The sequence below is a fragment of the Coregonus lavaretus genome (genome assembly GCF_964263955.1).
Source record: "Coregonus lavaretus genome assembly, chromosome: 23".
Taxonomy (NCBI): Eukaryota; Metazoa; Chordata; class Actinopteri; order Salmoniformes; family Salmonidae; genus Coregonus; species Coregonus lavaretus.
This window is the reverse complement of record NC_140010.1, coordinates 1,668,494-1,688,279: the sequence shown is the minus strand read 5'-3', so window position 1 is coordinate 1,688,279 and position 19,786 is coordinate 1,668,494. Positions and strand designations below refer to the sequence as shown.

At 44.0% G+C, this 19,786-nt stretch overlaps 1 protein-coding gene across 2 annotated transcripts in view; it reads left to right on the top strand.

Annotated features, from left to right (window-relative positions):
- Positions 1-19,786, top strand: part of LOC311099108 (MAP kinase-interacting serine/threonine-protein kinase 2-like) — a 53,175-nt gene that overhangs the window by 7,652 nt on the left and 25,737 nt on the right. For both annotated transcript variants that reach the window (XR_014609687.1, XM_084139740.1), the window contains exons 5-9: positions 2,209-2,306; positions 12,020-12,099; positions 12,226-12,299; positions 12,567-12,727; positions 13,561-13,656. Coding sequence is in view for 1 of the 2 variants with exons in the window: in XM_084139740.1 (XP_083995866.1) it covers positions 2,209-2,306; positions 12,020-12,099; positions 12,226-12,299; positions 12,567-12,727; positions 13,561-13,656 (509 nt within the window). In the remaining variant the exon portion in view is untranslated. The remainder of the gene's footprint in view (positions 1-2,208; positions 2,307-12,019; positions 12,100-12,225; positions 12,300-12,566; positions 12,728-13,560; positions 13,657-19,786) is intronic.

The following is a 19,786-nucleotide window of genomic DNA, read 5'->3' as shown; positions in this document are numbered from 1 at the left end:
GCATTCTTTGTCCTCCAAACATGACGAGTTGAGTTTTTACCAAAAAGTTATATTTTGGTTTCATCTGACCATATGACATTCTCCCAATCCTCTTCTGGATCATCCAAATGCACTTCAGACGGGCCTGGACATGTACTGGCTTAAGCAGGGGGACACGTCTTGCACTGCAGGATTTGAGTCCCTGGCGGCGTAGTGTGTTACTGATGGTAGGCTTTGTTACTTTGGTCCCAGCTCTCTGCAGGTCATTCACTAGGTCCCCCCGTGTGGTTCTGGGATTTTTGCTCACCGTTCTTGTGATCATTTTGACCCCAAGGGGTGAGATCTTGCGTGGAGCCCCAGATCGAGGGAGATTATCAGTGGTCTTGTATGTCTTCCATTTCCTAATAATTGCTCCCACAGTTGATTTCTTCAAACCAAGCTGCTTACCTATTGCAGATTCAGTCTTCCCAGCCTGGTGCAGGTCTACAATTTTGTTTCTGGTTTCCTTTGACAGCTCTTTGGTCTTGGCCATAGTGGAGTTTGGAGTGTGACTGTTTGAGGTTGTGGACAGGTGTCTTTTATACTGATAACAAGTTCAAACAGGTGCCATTAATACAGGTAACGAGTGGAGGACAGAGGAGCCTCTTAAAGAAGAAGTTACAGGTCTGTGAGAGCCAGAAATCTTGCTTGTTTGTAGGTGACCAAATACTTATTTTCCACCATAATTTGCAAATAAATTCATTAAAAATCCTACGATGTGATTTTCTGGATTTTTTTCCCTCAATTTGTCTGTCATAGTTCACGTGTACCTATGATGAAAATTACAGGCATCTCTCATATTTTTAAGTGGGAGAACTTGCACAATTGGTGGCTGACTAAATACTTTTTTTCCCCACTGTAGGTGTTCAGACCCTATACTCAGTACTTTGTTGATTACAGCCTAGAGTCTTCTTGGGTATGACGCTACAAGCTTGGCACACCTGTATTTGGGGAGTTTCTCCCGTTCTTCTCTGCAGATCCTCTCAAGCTCTGTCAGGTTGGATGGGGAGCGTCGCTGCACAGCTATTTTCAGGTCTCTCCAGAGATGTTCGATTGGGTTCAAGTCCGGGCTCTGGCTGGGCCATTCAAGGACATTCAGAGACTTGTCCCAAAGCCACTCCTGCGTTGTCTTGGCTGTGTGCTTAGGGTCGTTGACCTGTTGGAAGGTGAACCTTTGCCCCAAGTCTGAGGTCCTGAGCGCTCTGGAGCAGGTTTTCATCAAGGATCTCTCTGTACTTTGCTCCGTTCATCTTTGCCTCGATCCTGACTAGTCTCCCAGTCCCTTCCGCTGAAAAACATTCCCACAGCATGATGCTGCCACCACCATGCTTCACCGTAGGGATGGTGCCAGGTTTCCTCCAGACGTGACGCTTGGCATTCAGGCCAAAGAGTTCAATCTTGGTTTCATCAGACCAGAGAATCCTGTTTCTCATGGTCTGAGAGTCCTTTAGGTGCCTTTTGGCAAACTCCAAGTGGGCTGTCATGTGCCTTTTACTGAGGAGTGGCTTCCGTCTGGCCACTCTACCATAAAGGCCTGATTGGTGGAGTGCTGCAGAGATGGTTGTCCTTCTGGAAGGTTCTCCCATCTCCACAGAGGAACTCTGGAACTCTCAGTGACCATCGGGTTCTTGGTCACCTCCTTAGGGCGGCCATCTCTAGGAATAGTTTTGATGTTTCCAAACTTCTTCCGTTCAAGAATGATGGAGGCCACTGTGTTCTTGGACCTTGAATGCTGCAGACATTTTTTGGTACCCTTCCCCAGATCTGTTCCTCGACACAATCCTGTCTCGGAGCTCTACGGACAATTCTATTGAATTTACCACAGGTGGACTCCAATCAAGTTGTAGAAACATCTCAAAGGATGATCAATGGAAACAGGATGCACCTGAGCTTAATTTCGAGTCTCATAGCAATGGGTCTGAATACTTATTTAAATAAGGTATTTCTGTTTTTTATTTGTAATAAATTATCATTCGCCATTATAGGTCTGCTAAATGACGTAAATGTAATAGGGTTTTGTGTGTAGATTGAGGGGGAAAAAACTATATAATACTTGTTAGAATAAGGCTGTAACGTAACAAAATGTGGAAAAGGAGAAGGTCTGAATACTTTCCGAATGCACTGTACATATAGAGTGTGCGACGCTCTCTATTTATTTTCATAGCTTAGATGTTAATATTTTGTCATCAGACGTATACATGCTACAGATGGAGGTGCTGGGAGAGGGGGCCTATGCTGTCGTCCAGACCTGTATCAACCTCATCACCCAGAAGGAATATGCTGTCAAGGTTCGAATGACCTTCCCCTCTACTCTTCTCCACTCTTATCCTCCTCTTATCCTCCACTCTTCTCCTCCTCTTCTCCACTCTTATCCTCCTCTTCTCCTCCTCTTCTCCACTCCCGTTGTGGGATGTGATAGATCACAAATTATTACTACCGCTATCATAAAACAAAAGAATTTACGCAATGTGGCTGACGCAACAGATCAGAACGTTTAGCTTAAAATGTTGATAAACTATTAGGCTATTTCTTCACATTTATAAGCACAGCAATGCGCCCACATGGCAGTGGGCTTTAAGCGTGAATGTTCCATTAGCAGGAAAACACCATTATCAAAAGTGACCGCAAATGTGATTATGCATGTAATGCTTTTATTATAAAGGTGCATTTTTATGGTGGAAATGATCTTCCCCAAACTTGAAACTGACGCGCTGCGTATGTATGCCAGTTAGGCTCTACACCCCTTATAAAGCGGATTAATGGCTTAATGTTATGTTATTTGGCCACTTTAGTTGTGATACAAACCTTATCAAAACATATAGGCTCGGCTACATGAGGTGTGCGACTTTGATTCGAAAAAGTCGCTAAGAAAAGGCATTTTCTTATTTACATTTTTAGTCATTTAGCAGACGCTCTTATCCAGAGCGACTTACAGTTAGTGAGTGCATACAATTTTTTTAAAAATCATACTGGCCCCCCGTGGGAATCGAACCCACAACCCTGGCGTTGCAAACACCATGCTCTACCAACTGAGCTACATCCCTGCCGGCCATTCCCTCCCCTACCCTGGACGACACTGGGCCAATTGTGCGCCGCCCCATGGGTCTCCCGGTCGCGGCTGGCTACGACAGAGCCTGGATGCTGGGCATCATTCACAAGTGATAATATATAATTCACAAGTGATAGGCTAATATTGTCAACCATCAGACTTCTTTATTTAATCTCGTCTTTACATATACTAAATAATATAGATTTAGAATGGACCATTATCATGCACGGGAAAAAATACATGTCATATATGCACTTAAATGGAGGAGGCTTTTCCTGTGGTTAATTTTCATGCCAGCCAGGTAGGCTATACTCCTGCTGTAAAGAGAAGCAATGTGCTTAATATTAGGAAAGTAGAGAAATAAATATAGTAGGCCTAGCCTATAGAAATCTGATGGGATCCTCCTCTTTTTAATAGAGGCCATCACTCTGTTTTCTCACGCAATTGCACAGCCTATAGAAATGCTGGGCAACATCAGCTCACGGGCTCTCATGAAGTGTTTGATTAGATTTTCCATAACAATTGCATTGATGTCAGAGTGATTAGAGGGACAATAGAGTGCTGAGTACCAGGCAGTTAGCAAGTTGGGTAGGCTACTAATGACCATCAGCAGCATCAGAGCTTGGAGAAGCCTAGTTACCGTGACTAAACGGTCACGTGGAATTTGACTGCCTCCACCGCCCTAGTTAGTATAGATAGTATACAGTACCTTGTTAATGTTGTAGGGTGTCAGGGGTTGAATATCAACACAAGGCTCAGACCGCTGCCAGGGCACGCGTTGCACTCTGCTCTTACCTACGTCTGGAACTAAACTAGGGACTGGAGACCATGTGACTTTTCATTCTCTGCTACCTGGAGAACTTAACCCTAAGCTGCATCCCAAACGGTGCAGTATTGACCAGGGATAGGGCTCTGGTCTAAAGTAGTGCACTATATAGGGAATAGGGTACCATTCTCTGGTCTAAAGTAGTGCACTATGTAGGGAATAGGGTGCCATTCCCTGGTCTAAAGTAGTGCACTATATAGGGAATAGGGTACCATTCTCTGGTCTAAAGTAGTGCACTATATAGGGAATAGGGTACCATTCTCTGGTCTAAAGTAGTGCACTATATAGGGAATAGGGTACCATTCTCTGGTCTAAAGTAGTGCACTATATAGGGAATAGGGTGCCATTCTCTGGTCTAAAGTAGTGCACTATATAGGGAATAGGGTGCCATTCTCTGGTCTAAAGTAGTGCACTATATAGGGAATAGGGTGCCATTTGGGATGCAACCTCAGATATTCTCACTGTTTGTCATCAGCCAGCCACAACTATTTGTCATATACACAAACTTCCCTTCATTCAGACTGTTGGGAAATATCTAGGCAGAGTGGGAAGACTTGAGGTGGTTAGGTATGTTTTGTTTTTAGTATTTTGGCATAGCTTTTTGCTGCCTCAGATTTCTGTTGTTTTGGTAGCTGTGAGATCTGATTATCACTGCGTGGTGTGCCCTGTAGCCAGTGTTTTAGTTAAAGCCCTCCAGGACAGTTGGCGCTGTGGTCTTTTGTCCTGCAGCCAGCTGCTAACTCAGCACAGAAACTTCCTCTTGTGATTGTTCAGTACCCCGGCATGTCTCTGTCAGCCAATCACAGCCAAGAGTGGGTGGTCATGTTCTCCTCTTTCATCCAATGCCATGAACAGAATGTACAACCTGTGGGAGGAAAAGGAACGACCCCCTTGTGAACCAGGGAGGGGTGGTGTTTATGTAGTATTGTTTTCACATGGCCCACGTCCCAAATGGCACCCTATCCGCTATATATCGCGCACTACTTTTGACCCGGACTCACAGGGCTCTGGTCAAAAGTAGTGCACTATGTAGGGAATAGGACGCTGCCATGTTCTGTACGTCTCCTACTGGGCCGAGGAATTTGAAACGGTCCTTTGTCCTCAAGTGGGCTGCTGCTGGTTACATAAGTTGTTTCTCTGCTAGTGTGGAATGTCCTCTTCTAAAGCAGTTCACCAACGTGATCAGATCACATCCCTGGCTTGTACTCTGGAGATAAACGTTTCTCGGTAGGTAAAATAAAAACAGCTCAGGAACTTTGAACCTTAAGAGTGTAAGCCGGGGGAGGGGGTGGGTGTTCTCCTAAAGCTATAGGAAATTGTTTTAAGGTCATACCAAGGATCATTTTGCTGTTAGATTTTGAATTTTAAGACCTGTTGAAGTATCAAAAATATATATATAAAAAATGGAGCCTTACTGCTATAGTCTCATACAAACGCATTGAATTACATAAAAAAAAAAAAAACATTTTTGTCATTTAGCAGACGCTCTTATCCAGAGCGACTTACAGGAGCAATTAGGGTTAAGTGCCTTGCTCAAGGGCACATCGACAGATTTTTCACCTAGTCGGCTCGGAGATTAGCATACATTTTTGTGTGTGTATGGGTGGTCCCGGGGATCGAACCCACTACCTTGGCGTTACAAGCGCCGTGCTCTACCAGCTGAGCTACAGAGGACCACATGAAGTGGTAAATGAAGTCTGTTTTTACATCCATTGAGAATGACAATAGTTCCTCAGCGTAGCCTATTTGAAAAATCTTTCCAGCTCTCTCCCTTTCAATAACCACTCAGCGTGAAAGGGGAAAACACAGTAATGCTCTGATCCGGTGGAAATGTCATTAAAATAGGCCTTCCTGATTACTTCTTATCCTTAGCCTACAGCTGTTTGTCTGGGGAATACTGTGGGCCCAGAATATTTTATACAATGTTGCAAGTTTGCTAGCAAGCTTCAGGCCGGACCCAAATGTTTCAAATTCGTTGGCTATGCATGACCTGTCTGCAATGTGATTTTTAAGATATTTATTTTCATCCGGATATTTTCTAACTGCGGGTTGCAATTTTATGTGTGTGTGTGTGTGTATATATATATATATATATATTTATTTACTTTTCAGGACCCTGTCTTTCAAAGATAAAAAAATCCAAATAACTTCACAGATCTTCATTGTAAAGGGTTTAAACACTGTTTCCTATGCTTGTTCAATGAACCATAAACAATTAATGAACATGCACCTGTGGAACGGTCGTTAAGACACTAACAGCTTACAGACGGTAGGCAATTAAGGTCACAGTTATGAAAACTTGAGACACTAAAGAGGCCTTTCTACTGAGCGCGATGAGCCAAGTAAAGCCCCTGGCCAAACCCCGGCTCCTGCCTGCCGCCCCAAATGTGACGTAATTATCTGTACAAAGACTTGTGTTATTGTTTTGAAAAAGCTATTGTTACTTAGCTCCTGCTGTCATTTTAAGTCTGGTTCCTCAGGCAGATGGCTGGTCGTTTGAAGAAAGGAAATGAGGGTAGCACCACCCCCCCCCCCCCCCCCCACCACCACCCCCCCACCCCCCCTACACCACCCCCTGGAGACACTGCCTGCACACATCAGCTGACGGCATCAGTGTGGCCGACATGAAACTTGGTGTTACTGTTATCATTTGTTGATTCAATTGGAAATGGATTACATGCAGGAGTATACGGAGTGCAGGGTTAGGCTACAAATGAGTTTCAGCTCGCTGCTGACTCAGGCACATGTTGCGGACGCTGTGTGTGTGTGAGCGAGCAGTGGCCCTAGCATCTGTGTACTAATCCCTGACGCCCATTCAGCGTTTGCATAGCTACCCGCAATGGGGAGGCCACCAAACCACCCACCCCTAACTGGCAGCAGGCTGGGTCACTTCCCAACACACACACACACACACGGGCGGCAGGTAGCTTAGTGGTTAAGAGCGTAGTGGCAGTAACTGAAAGGTCGCTGGTTCTAATCCCCGAGCCGACTAGGTGAAAAATCTGTCGATGTGCCCTTGAGCAAGGCACTTAACCCTAATTGCTCCTGTAAGTCGCTCTGGATAAGAGCGTCTGCTAAATGAAAAAAAAATATATATATGAAAACACCCCCCAACTGGCAGCAGGCAGGGTCACTCCCCAACACACACCCCCAACTGGCAGCACCGGAATATGGCAGAGTTCCCTGCTGAGTACGCCGTCTTGTCCCTCTAGTCAAGCGACTGGTGCCTCCACACACATGGTCCCAGCTGCCATTGACCATGGCATAAAACCAACAAACATTATCGACGTGATAAGTGTAACACCATAAGCATGCATAAAACATTTATTTACATTAGGGCTGTCCCCAACTACAAAAACATCTTGGTGTATCGAAATTGGTCAATTTTTAAACTTCCATAGACACATCTTGTGTTTCTAATAAAATCAACTATATGTATTGATCTTGTCTAATGCTGAAGCACACTGTTTGATGAAATTAAGTCACAAATGACTCAAAAGGGAGCCAGAGATCTAGATAACCAGAAGAAAATAACCTTAACCTGACCCGACCATCCTCCTGCTGGCTTTCGCGGAGTTTGTCGTTACTCTCCTGAAGTTGCAGCTAATAGGCTACACGAGGAGTCTGCAACCTTTCTCATGTGGAATACCAATTTATCTTAACATTCCTACCTATCTGCGTGCCAGATATGGTTTTCCTATGCACATTTTCGTGCAACAGTTTCATTTAATTTATATTATACCACAGCATTGTTGAATACTTGTTTCTGATTGGTTAGAAGGGCATTCTAGAATGGACATTTTAAAACCAGTTAATGGTACAGCTGGAAAAGATATTGGGACAGTTGGAAAATACATTATATACACTACCAGTCAAAAGTTTGGACACACCTACTCATTCAAGGGTTTTTCTTTATTTTTACTATTTTCTACATTGTAGAATAAAAGTGAAGTCATCAACTATGAAATAACACGTATGGAATCATGTAGTAACCAGAAAAGTGTTAAACAAATCAAAATATATTTTAGGAGTTCCCACATATCCTGAGCACTTGTTGGCTGCTTTTCCTTCACTCTGCGGTCCAACTCATCCTAAACCATCTCAATTGGGTCAAGGTCGGGGGATTGTGGAGGCCAGGTCATCTGATGCAGCACGTAATCACACTCTTTCTTGGTCAAATAGCCCTTACACAGCCTGGAGGTGTGTTGGGTCATTGTCCTGTTGAAAATCACATGATAGTCCCACTAAGCTTAAACCAGATGGGATGGCGTATCGCTGCAGAATTCTGTGGTAGCCATGCTGGTTAAGCGTGCCTTGAATTCTAAATAAATCACACAGTGTCACCAGCAAAGCACTATCACACCTCCTCCTCCATGCAGAGATCATCCGTTCCCCTACTCTGCGTCTCACAAAGACACAGCGGTTGGAGCCAAAAATCTCAAATTTGGACTCATCAGACCAAAGGACAGGTTTCCACCAGTCTAATGTCCATTGCTTGTGTTTCTTGGCCCAAGCAAGTATCTTCTTCTTATTGGTGTCCTTTAGTAGTGGTTTCTTTGCAGCAATTCGTCCATGAAGGCCTGATTCACACAGTCTCCTCTGAACAGTTGATGTTGAGATGTATCTGTTACTTGAAGTCTGTGAAGCATTTATTTGGGCTGCAATCTGAGGTGCAGTTAACTCTAATGAACTTATCCTCTGCAGCAGCGTTAACTCTGGGTCTTCCTTTCCTGTGGCGGTCCTCATGAGAGCTAGTTTTATCAAAAAATATTTGCGACTGCATTTGAAACTTTCAAAGTTCTTGAAATATTCCGGATTGACTGACCTTCATGTCTTAAAATAATGATGGACTGTCGTTTCTCTACGCTTATTTGAGCCGTTCTTGCCATAATATGGACTTAGCCCTATTTGGTAAAATACCATCTTCTGTATACCACCCCTACATTGTCATAACACAACTGATTGGCTCAAACGCATTAAGAAGGAAAATATTCCACTAATTCACTTTTAACAAGGCACACCTGTTAATTGAAATGCATTCCAGGTGACTACCTCATGAAGCTGGTTGAGAGAATGCCAAGAGTGTGCAAAGCTGTCATCAAGGCAAAGGGTGGCTATTTGAATCTCAAATATAAAATATATTTTGATTTGTTTAACACTTTTTTTGGTTACTACATGATGCCATATGTGTTATTTCATAGTTTTGATGTCTTCACTATTATTCTACAATGTAGAAAATAGTAAAAATAAAGAAAAACCCTTGAATGAGTAGGTGTCCAAACTTTTGACTGGTACTGTGTGTGTGAGATGTTTTTTTTTTTTATGTAAGTGTTTTTCTAAATAAGCTTTGTTGCACAATTTAAATGTCAATACACTGCATTTCAAACAGTCATGAATAATCAAATGAATTCAGGGCTTATAAAATTAGACCTAGGCTAAATATAAGCCTCCCACAACCCTAAGACCAACTAATCATTTAATTATTTTGTCAAAATATTTTGTTGCAATAATCACTGATCTGGCTTTCAAGTCTGTCTATGAAAATTGCCTTTTGTTCCAAATGTTACCAGAACCATACACTTCCTCCTCTACTGACCGACCTCTGGTAGCAGGCGGTGTACTGACGACCTCTGGTAGCAGGCGGTGTACTGACCGACCTCTGGTAGCAGGCAGTGTACTGACCGACCTCTGGTAGCAGGCAGTGTACTGACCGACCTCTGGTAGCAGGCGGTGTACTGACCGACCTCTGGTAGCAGGCGGTGTACTGACCGACCTCTGGTAGCAGGCAGTGTACTGACCGACCTCTGGTAGCAGGCAGTGTACTGACCGACCTCTGGTAGCAGGCAGTGTACTGACCGACCTCTGGTAGCAGGCAGTGTACTGACCGACCTCTGGTAGCAGGCAGTGGTAGCAGGCAGTGTACTGACCGACCTCTGGTAGCAGGCGGTGTACTGACCGACCTCTGGTAGCAGGCGGTGTACTGACCGACCTCTGGTAGCAGGCGGTGTACTGACCGACCTCTGGTAGCAGGCGGTGTACTGACCGACCTCTGGTAGCAGGCGGTGTACTGACCGACCTCTGGTAGCAGGCGGTGTACTGACCGACCTCTGGTAGCAGGCGGTGTACTGACCGACCTCTGGTAGCAGGCGGTGTACTGACCGACCTCTGGTAGCAGGCGGTGTACTGACCGACCTCTGGTAGCAGGCGGTGTACTGACCGACCTCTGGTAGCAGGCGGTGTACTGACCGACCTCTGGTAGCAGGCGGTGTACTGACCGACCTCTGGTAGCAGGCGGTGTACTGACCGACCTCTGGTAGCAGGCGGTGTACTGACCGACCTCTGGTAGCAGGCGGTGTACTGACCGACCTCTGGTAGCAGGCGGTGTACTGACCGACCTCTGGTAGCAGGCGGTGTACTGACCGACCTCTGGTAGCAGGCAGTGTAGAACAATAACACAGATCTCATGAACGGTCCCGAGCACCAGCCCACCTGCTAGTGAGTAGCCAGCTAATCATTATATCAAGTTGAGCCAACTTGGATCTATTTGCTTGCTAACAAGGTAGAACATTTAAACTATTATGAATACACCCTCCTGCCCCTCTCCCATCTGTTTTGAAAATAGCCTGTTCAATTTGTTTAGATGTTGAAATCAAATGGCCTGCCTGTATAAGATGCTTATTTCTCAGAATGAAAACACGTTTCCAGTTTATTTTTATTTTTATGGACGTTTATTAAACAGACTAGACAGCTAGCGCATAAGTCTGTGGCTAAAATGCTGCTAGCTGTACTTGGTACTGCAATTCCTCACATGACAGAAACGGAGTATTAATTTTCCAGTCATGTTCAGTGATGCTCTAGTTTGATTAGGGTCTGCGCTGTTCTACATTTTGGGGAGTTGAGACATAAAAAGGGTATCGTTAGAAAGGTCCAGTTCTTGTGTATTACAGAATAACGTCTCAGCGTTTTGGTGTCCATATGACCCATTCTGTTGGACCAAACCTCAAATGGAAATAGGCAGTTTAAACTGCTTGTCAGAGGAAGAAGTTGTATTTTGTTGTGAGTGGCAGGTGGAGGGGCTTGGTGTCTGTGGAGTGGGAAGGTTCACAGTGGACACAGTTCAGAGGGAGGGGCTTGGTGTCTGGAGTGGGAAGGTTCACAGTGGACACAGTACAGAGGGAGGGGCTTGGTGTCTGTGGAGTGGGAAGGTTCACAGTGGACACAGTTCAGAGGGAGGGGCTTGGTGTCTGTGGAGTGGGAAGGTTCACAGTGGACACAGTACAGAGGGAGGGGCTTGGTGTCTGTGGAGTGGGAAGGTTCACAGTGGACACAGTACAGAGGGAGGGAAGGAGACGAGACTAAAAATACATTGAACGCTCATTATTATTTATTTTTTAACTTGTTGCGAAACAGGCATTCAAATTCTATATATCGCCCAGCCCTAGTTCTGAAAGCCCAAAGACACACTTCCTGTCTTTGTTAGCGATGGAAGGAAGTGTGTTGAGATCTAACATGAAGTCCAGTTTCCTGCTAATGCAGCTGGTCAGAGAAGGCCACCATGTCTTCCACTAATGGATGTGTGGAGAAAGCGGGCTCTGGGGCCGGTGGCGTTAACAAGGTGGTACTTATGAGTGAGTCAAGGTGAGGCCCGGAGGACTGAGATTTGTGTGTTTTTTAACACCTGTAACCAGTGGAACTGCCACTTTCTGCCAGTGCATTACGTGATAAAGTAGAAAACACAGTGATTTACATTTATTTATTTCATTGTATAAATATTTTTCACAGTATTTTTCCTGTCATTTTCCTAGTATTTCATTTTCCAATGGTTAATAGAACAGGGACCATAGGTATGAAGGCCAGGCATGTGCAGCAGCTTTAACAGAATCCAACAGCCGTGTCGTGTTTCTTTAAAAAACTAAAGTGCCCTGTAAAACCATCTAGGAGCACGTTTCAATACCCCCTGAGTCATCTGGGATAGGTTTGTGTTGCACTTTTAAGTCACCAAAGAGCCAAACACTGTTCGTTCTTTGGGGAGAACCCTGCACCCTTTCAATAAGAACAAATTATTCCCTTAATATGAAAAAGACTGAAAATGAATAACGTATTGTTAAATCTTGTTGATTGTCCAGATCATTGAGAAGCGTGTGGGTCTCAGCCGGAGCCGAGTCTTCAGAGAAGTGGAGATGCTCTATCAGTGCCAGGGACACAGGTACAGAAGCCCCGCTGGGACACACAGAGCAGGAGCATGGACTGCTGAGATTCACTATTATACAGGAATAGGCATTATTATTATAAAACTGTTGATAACCACTGCTCTCCTCTCTCCTGTCCACAGAAACATTCTGGAGCTAGTAGAGTTCTTTGAGGAAGAAGACAAATTCTACTTGGTTTTTGAGAAACTAAGAGGAGGTCAGTGGATATAAATCTTCATTGCGAACTCTCCCATCCATAGAAAATGATGGTTCAGATTCACCAGTTTTGTAAATTTACACTGCACTCAATCAGTATTATATCTGAAATGCGAACGCTTGAGGCAGTGTCTTCAGTGCACGGAGCCAGTTGAATTGTTGTCTGATCTTCTCCCCTCTGGGACCTCTGTAATGCAGAAACTTGAGACCGTCTCTTCATTAGGAGTTGGCGTTGTTTTGCTCCATATTAACCTCTCTCCTCCTGCAGGGTCAGTGTTGACCCACATCCACCGTAGACAACACTTTAGTGAGCAGGAGGCCAGTTACGTGGTGCAGGACATCGCCAGTGCTCTAAACTACCTCCATAACAAGGGAATGGCGCACAGGGACCTGAAGCCTGAAAACATCCTGTGTGAGCATGGGGACCGGGTGAGTCGGGGTGCACGCCAATACTCCTCACAGACGGGCATAGATTATACAGGAGAGCCAGAGTCCAGTCTAAAACACAAGCGCTAGAACTTTAAATCCCATCATTCAGTCCCTGAAAACATCCCGTGTGAGCACGGGGACCGGGTGAGTCAGGATGCACGCCAATACTCCTCACAGACGGGCATAGATTATACGGGAGAGCCAGAGTAAAAAAATTATATTTTGGTATGTTTCATTAGTCCACTGTTCATACAGTCCCGAAACGTTTTGCATGTCAGCAATCAAGTTTTCCAGATGTAAAACTTTCGAAATACAGCCAGTATTATGCGTTTTGCACAAGCAGTGGGCCTTTTAATCTGATCACTCAGTTCCTAACGTTGATAGATAAATACAGTTATGGTTCAGTATATTATGATAAATATAATAATGGGTAGTTACATCCTAATACAGCCTGTTACTATGACGTGATAAGGATAACTTAATAAAGGATTACTTTTATAATATCCCAAGGAATACTTGTGATAGTATAAAAGTAATCCTTCTACCCCCCATCCCCACAAAATATAAAATAAATAAATACATTAATTAATAATAATAATAAAACATATTGTAAAGTGGTTATCCCACTGGCTATAGGGTGAATGCACCAATTTGTAAGTGGCTCTGGATAAGAGCGTCTGCTAAATGACGTAAACGTAAAGATATAGGAAGGCTTGTTTGTTTGTTAGTTTTAGTGATTGTGGTATCTGGGTAGCTGACTGGCCTACTTTAGTTGAATACGCTGGATAAGAACGCCAGGCGTCTAAATCACTAATCTGTGTGTTTACCTGCAGATTTCACCAGTGAAGATCTGTGATTTTGACCTGGGCAGTGGCATCAAGCTGAGCAGTGACAGGTCCCCGATCTCTACTCCTGAACTCCTCACTCCGGTGAGTCTTAATAACCTTTATCCTCCCGCCTCTCTCTGCGTGCTTGGTAAACAACAGGCGTAGACGTAACAGTGGAATGCTTCCTGACGGGCCCTTACCCACAATGCACAGAGAAAATGGAGAAATAATAGAACAATTTAAACAGGTATTAATAGATCCACAATGAGTAACGATAACTTGGCTATAGACACGGGGGTTCCGGTACCGAGTCCATGTTACAAGGTAATTGGGATAGATATGTACATATAACTGCGACTCTGCAGGCCTTAATGCTCAAATCAGTTTTGAAATACTGACTGTCCAAACAGCGAGTGATCAAATCGGATTAGTGCTCAGACAGCAGCCATCTGCTGACACGGCGACGCTGGTTGTCATAGTAACCACTGGTGTGTGAGCAGTGGTGGAGACCGATTGGTGGTGGTGCTTCCTGTCGCTCAGAAGTCATGGAGCAAACTAAAGGTGACGACAGTGCCTGCCTTGCACCTTTCCCAGTTGCTTTGAATGTTCAAAATGACAGTGTAAGAACACTTTTTTATTAAAGCCTCAAATGATGAGATGATTCACCAATGGAGGTATTTTCAAATGCATCTTTTAGACATCAGAGCAATCTTGAGGGAATCCTATGAGTCAAAAGGATATTCATATGATCTGTAAACTGTACAAAACCTTGCGGGAGAGCCTATCCAACTGAGAATCTATTAGAAAAAAATATGAACTATTGGAACCAAGACTTAAGAACTGATATTGGCAGAAGACGGAGGGATTGTTGGGACAGAACTAACGAAATTACAGTTATTGAAAAATGTACGCTTAATCCAGTATAAATTAATGTGTAGATGTTATTATACAAGATACATCATTCCCAAATTCTACAGCACAACGGCAGAGTCATGTCTTAAGTGTAAAACTAATAATGGAAATGTTATAAATTCCAAAAGTTACGGGCAGAGTTAGAAGTTAGAAAGTTTGCTGTCAGAAGTATTACAATGTAAATGTACTTTTAATCCGTCTGTCTGCATATTTCAAGACATGGCATATGAGATACCCGATCGGTTGGACCATACTTTTCTCCTCAATCATCTTGAGAAAAAAAAACATATACTTACACTGGAAATCAACCAATCCTCCGTCATTAACACAATGGAAAAGGTGAAATGCTTTATTATCTAAATGTTGAAAGTGGGTGACAGAGAGAAACAAAATGGTGCAGTTTGAGGCCATGTGGTGGAGAGTGATGCTGGCGATGGGGGTGTGAGCAGGTGGGTCTGGGCAGGTGGTGGAGAGTGATGCTGGCGATGGGGGTGTGAGCAGGTGGGTCTGGGCAGGTGGTGGAGAGTGGGGGTGGGGGTGGGAGCAGGTGGGTCTGGGCAGGTGGTGGAGAGTGGGGGTGGGGGTGGGAGCAGGTGGGTCTGGGCAGGTGGTGGAGAGTGGGGGTGGGGGTGGGAGCAGGTGGGTCTGGGCAGGTGGTGGAGAGTGGGGGTGGGGGTGGGAGCAGGTGGGTCTGGGCAGGGGGTGGAGAGTGATGATGGGGGTGGGAGCAGGTGGGTCTGGGCAGGTGGTGGAGAGTGATGCTGGGGGTGGGAGCAGGTGGGTCTGGGCAGGTGGTGGAGAGTGATGCTGGCGCTGGGGGTGGGGGCAGGTGGGTCTGGGCAGGGGGTGGGAGCAGGTGGGTCTGGGCAGGTGGTGGGGGTGGGGGTGGGAGCAGGTGGGTCTGGGCAGGTGGTGGAGAGTGATGATGGGGGTGGGAGCAGGTGGGTCTGGGCAGGTGGTGGAGAGTGATGCTGGGGGTGGGAGCAGGTGGGTCTGGGCAGGTGGTGGAGAGTGATGCTGGGGGTGGGAGCAGGTGGGTCTGGGCAGGTGGGATGTCATTGATGTTTGTGTGATGTCGTGTGTATGTTTTGTATTGTTAATAAAAAAATATATATATTTTTAGCTAGCCACAGCAGTCCACTAGATGGCTGTTTAGCGTTCTAGCAAATTTGTGGACCAGCTTTCTCCTGACCTCAACATTGGGTTTTCCATCGCAGGCAGGGAGAATAGGATAGGTTGGTATAAATGCCCAACATCTGTAGTTATGGCTATAGACAGTAACCTCTGTAGTTATGGCTATAGACAGTAACCTCTGTAGTTATGGCTATAGACAGTAACCTCTGTAGTTATGGCTATAGACAGTAACCTCTGTAGTTATGGCTATAGACAGTAACCTCTGTAGTTATGGCTATAGAAAGTAACCTCTGTAGTTATGGCTATAGACAGTAACCTCTGTAGTTATGGCTATAGACAGTAACCTCTGTAGTTATGGCTATAGACAGTAACCTCTGTAGTTATGGCTATAGACAGTAACCTCTGTAGTTATGGCTATAGACAGTAACCTCTGTAGTTATGGCTATAGACAGTAACCTCTGTAGTTATGGCTATAGAAAGTAACCTCTGTAGTTATGGCTATAGACAGTAACCTCTGTAGTTATGGCTATAGACAGTAACCTCTGTAGTTATGGCTATAGACAGTAACCTCTGTAGTTATGGCTATAGACAGTAACCTCTGTAGTTATGGCTATAGGCAGTAACCTCTGTAGTTATGGCTATAGGCAGTAACCTCTATAGACAGTAACCTCTGTAGTTATGGCTATAGACAGTAACCTCTGTAGTTATGGCTATAGACAGTAACCTCTGTAGTTATGGCTATAGACAGTAACCTCTGTAGTTATGGCTATAGACAGTAACCTCTGTAGTTATGGCTATAGACAGTAACCTCTGTAGTTATGGCTATAGACAGTAACCTCTGTAGTTATGGCTATAGACAGTAACCTCTGTAGTTATGGCTATAGACAGTAACCTCTGTAGTTATGGCTATAGACAGTAACCTCTGTAGTTATAGCTATAGACAGTAACCTCTGTAGTTATGGCTATAGACAGTAACCTCTGTAGTTATGGCTATAGACAGTAACCTCTATAGACCATAACCTCTGTAGTTATGGCTATAGGCAGTAACCTCTGTAGTTATGGCTATAGGCAGTAACCTCTATAGACAGTAACCTCTGTAGTTATGGCTATAGACAGTAACCTCTGTAGTTATGGCTATAGACAGTAACCTCTGTAGTTATGGCTATAGACAGTAACCTCTGTAGTTATGGCTATAGAAAGTAACCTCTGTAGTTATGGCTATAGACAGTAACCTCTGTAGTTATGGCTATAGACAGTAACCTCTGTAGTTATGGCTATAGACAGTAACCTCTGTAGTTATGGCTATAGACAGTAACCTCTGTAGTTATGGCTATAGACAGTAACCTCTGTAGTTATGGCTATAGACAGTAACCTCTGTAGTTATGGCTATAGACAGTAACCTCTGTAGTTATGGCTATAGACAGTAACCTCTGTAGTTATGGCTATAGACAGTAACCTATGTAGTTATGGCTATAGGCAGTAACCTCTGTAGTTATGGCTATAGGCAGTAACTTATGTAGTTATGGCTATAGACAGTAACCTCTGTAGTTATGGCTATAGGCAGTAACCTCTGTAGTTATGGCTATAGGCAGTAACCTCTGTAGTTATGGCTATAGGCAGTAACCTCTGTAGTTATGGCTATAGGCAGTAACCTCTGTAGTTATGGCTATAGGCAGTAACCTCTATAGACAGTAACCTCTGTAGTTATGGCTATATACAGTAACCTCTGTAGTTATGGCTATAGACAGTAACCTCTGTAGTTATGGCTATAAACAGTACCCTCTGTAGTTATGGCTATAGACAGTAACCTCTGTAGTTATGGCTATAGACAGTAACCTCTGTAGTTATGGCTATAGACAGTAACCTCTGTAGTTATGGCTATAGGCAGTAACCTCTATAGACAGTAACCTCTGTAGTTATGGCTATATACAGTAACCTCTGTAGTTATGGCTATAGACAGTAACCTCTGTAGTTATGGCTATAAACAGTACCCTCTGTAGTTATGGCTATAGACAGTAACCTCTGTAGTTATGGCTATAGACAGTAACCTCTGTAGTTATGGCTATAGACAGTAACCTCTGTAGTTATGGCTATAGACAGTAACCTCTGTAGTTATGGCTATAGACAGTAACCTCTGTAGTTATGGCTATAGACAGTAACCTCTGTAGTTATGGCTATAGACAGTAACCTCTGTAGTTATGGCTATAGACAGTAACCTCTGTAGTTATGGCTATAGGCAGTAACCTCTGTAGACCATAACCTCTGTAGTTATGGCTATAGGCAGTAACCTCTGTAGTTATGGCTATAGGCAGTAACCTCTATAGACAGTAACCTCTGTAGTTATGGCTATAGACAGTAACCTCTGTAGTTATGGCTATAGACAGTAACCTCTGTAGTTATGGCTATAGGCAGTAACCTCTGTAGTTATGGCTATAGGCAGTAACCTCTGTAGTTATGGCTATAGACAGTAACCTCTGTAGTTATGGCTATAGGCAGTAACCTCTGTAGTTATGGCTATAGGCAGTAACCTCTGTAGTTATGGCTATAGGCAGTAACCTCTGTAGTTATGGCTATAGGCAGTAACCTCTGTAGTTATGGCTATAGGCAGTAACCTCTGTAGTTATGGCTATAGACAGTAACCTCTGTAGTTATGGCTATAGACAGTAACCTCTGTAGTTATGGCTATAGACAGTAACCTCTGTAGTTATGGCTATAGACAGTAACCTCTATAGACCATAACCTCTGTAGTTATGGCTATAGGCAGTAACCTCTGTAGTTATGGCTATAGGCAGTAACCTCTATAGTTATGGCTATAGACAGTAACCTCTATAGACAGTAACCTCTGTAGTTATGGCTATAGGCAGTAACCTCTGTAGTTATGGCTATAGGCAGTAACCTATGTAGTTATGGCTATAGGCAGTAACCTCTGTAGTTATGGCTATAGGCAGTAACCTCTGTAGTTATGGCTATAGGCAGTAACCTCTGTAGTTATGGCTATAGACAGTAACCTCTGTAGTTATGGCTATAGACAGTAACCTCTGTAGTTATGGCTATAGACAGTAACCTCTGTAGTTATGGCTATAGACAGTAACCTCTGTAGTTATGGCTATAGACAGTAACCTCTATAGACCATAACCTCTGTAGTTATGGCTATAGGCAGTAACCTCTATAGACCATAACCTCTGTAGTTATGGCTATAGGCAGTAACCTCTATAGACAGTAACCTCTGTAGTTATGGCTATAGACAGTAACCTCTGTAGTTATGGCTATAGACAGTAACCTCTGTAGTTATGGCTATAGGCAGTAACCTCTGTAGTTATGGCTATAGGCAGTAACCTCTGTAGTTATGGCTATAGGCAGTAACCTCTGTAGTTATGGCTATAGACAGTAACCTCTGTAGTTATGGCTATAGACAGTAACCTCTGTAGTTATGGCTATAGGCAGTAACCTCTGTAGTTATGGCTATAGGCAGTAACCTCTGTAGTTATGGCTATAGGCAGTAACCTCTGTAGTTATGGCTATAGGCAGTAACCTCTGTAGTTATGGCTATAGGCAGTAACCTCTGTAGTTATGGCTATAGGCAGTAACCTCTGTAGTTATGGCTATAGGCAGTAACCTCTGTAGTTATGGCTATAGACAGTAACCTCTGTAGTTATGGCTATAGACAGTAACCTCTGTAGTTATGGCTATAGGCAGTAACCTCTGTAGTTATGGCTATAGGCAGTAACCTCTGTAGTTATGGCTATAGGCAGTAACCTCTGTAGTTATGGCTATATACAGTAACCTCTGTAGTTATGGCTATAGGCAGTAACCTCTATAGACCATAACCTCTGTAGTTATGGCTATAGGCAGTAACCTCTGTAGTTATGGCTATAGGCAGTAACCTCTGTAGTTATGGCTATAGACAGTAACCTCTGTAGTTATGGCTATAGACAGTAACCTCTGTAGTTATGGCTATAGGCAGTAACCTCTGTAGTTATGGCTATAGGCAGTAACCTCTGTAGTTATGGCTATAGGCAGTAACCTCTGTAGTTATGGCTATAGACAGTAACCTCTGTAGTTATGGCTATAGACAGTAACCTCTGTAGTTATGGCTATAGACAGTAACCTCTGTAGTTATGGCTATAGACAGTAACCTCTGTAGTTATGGCTATAGGCAGTAACCTCTGTAGTTATGGCTATAGAC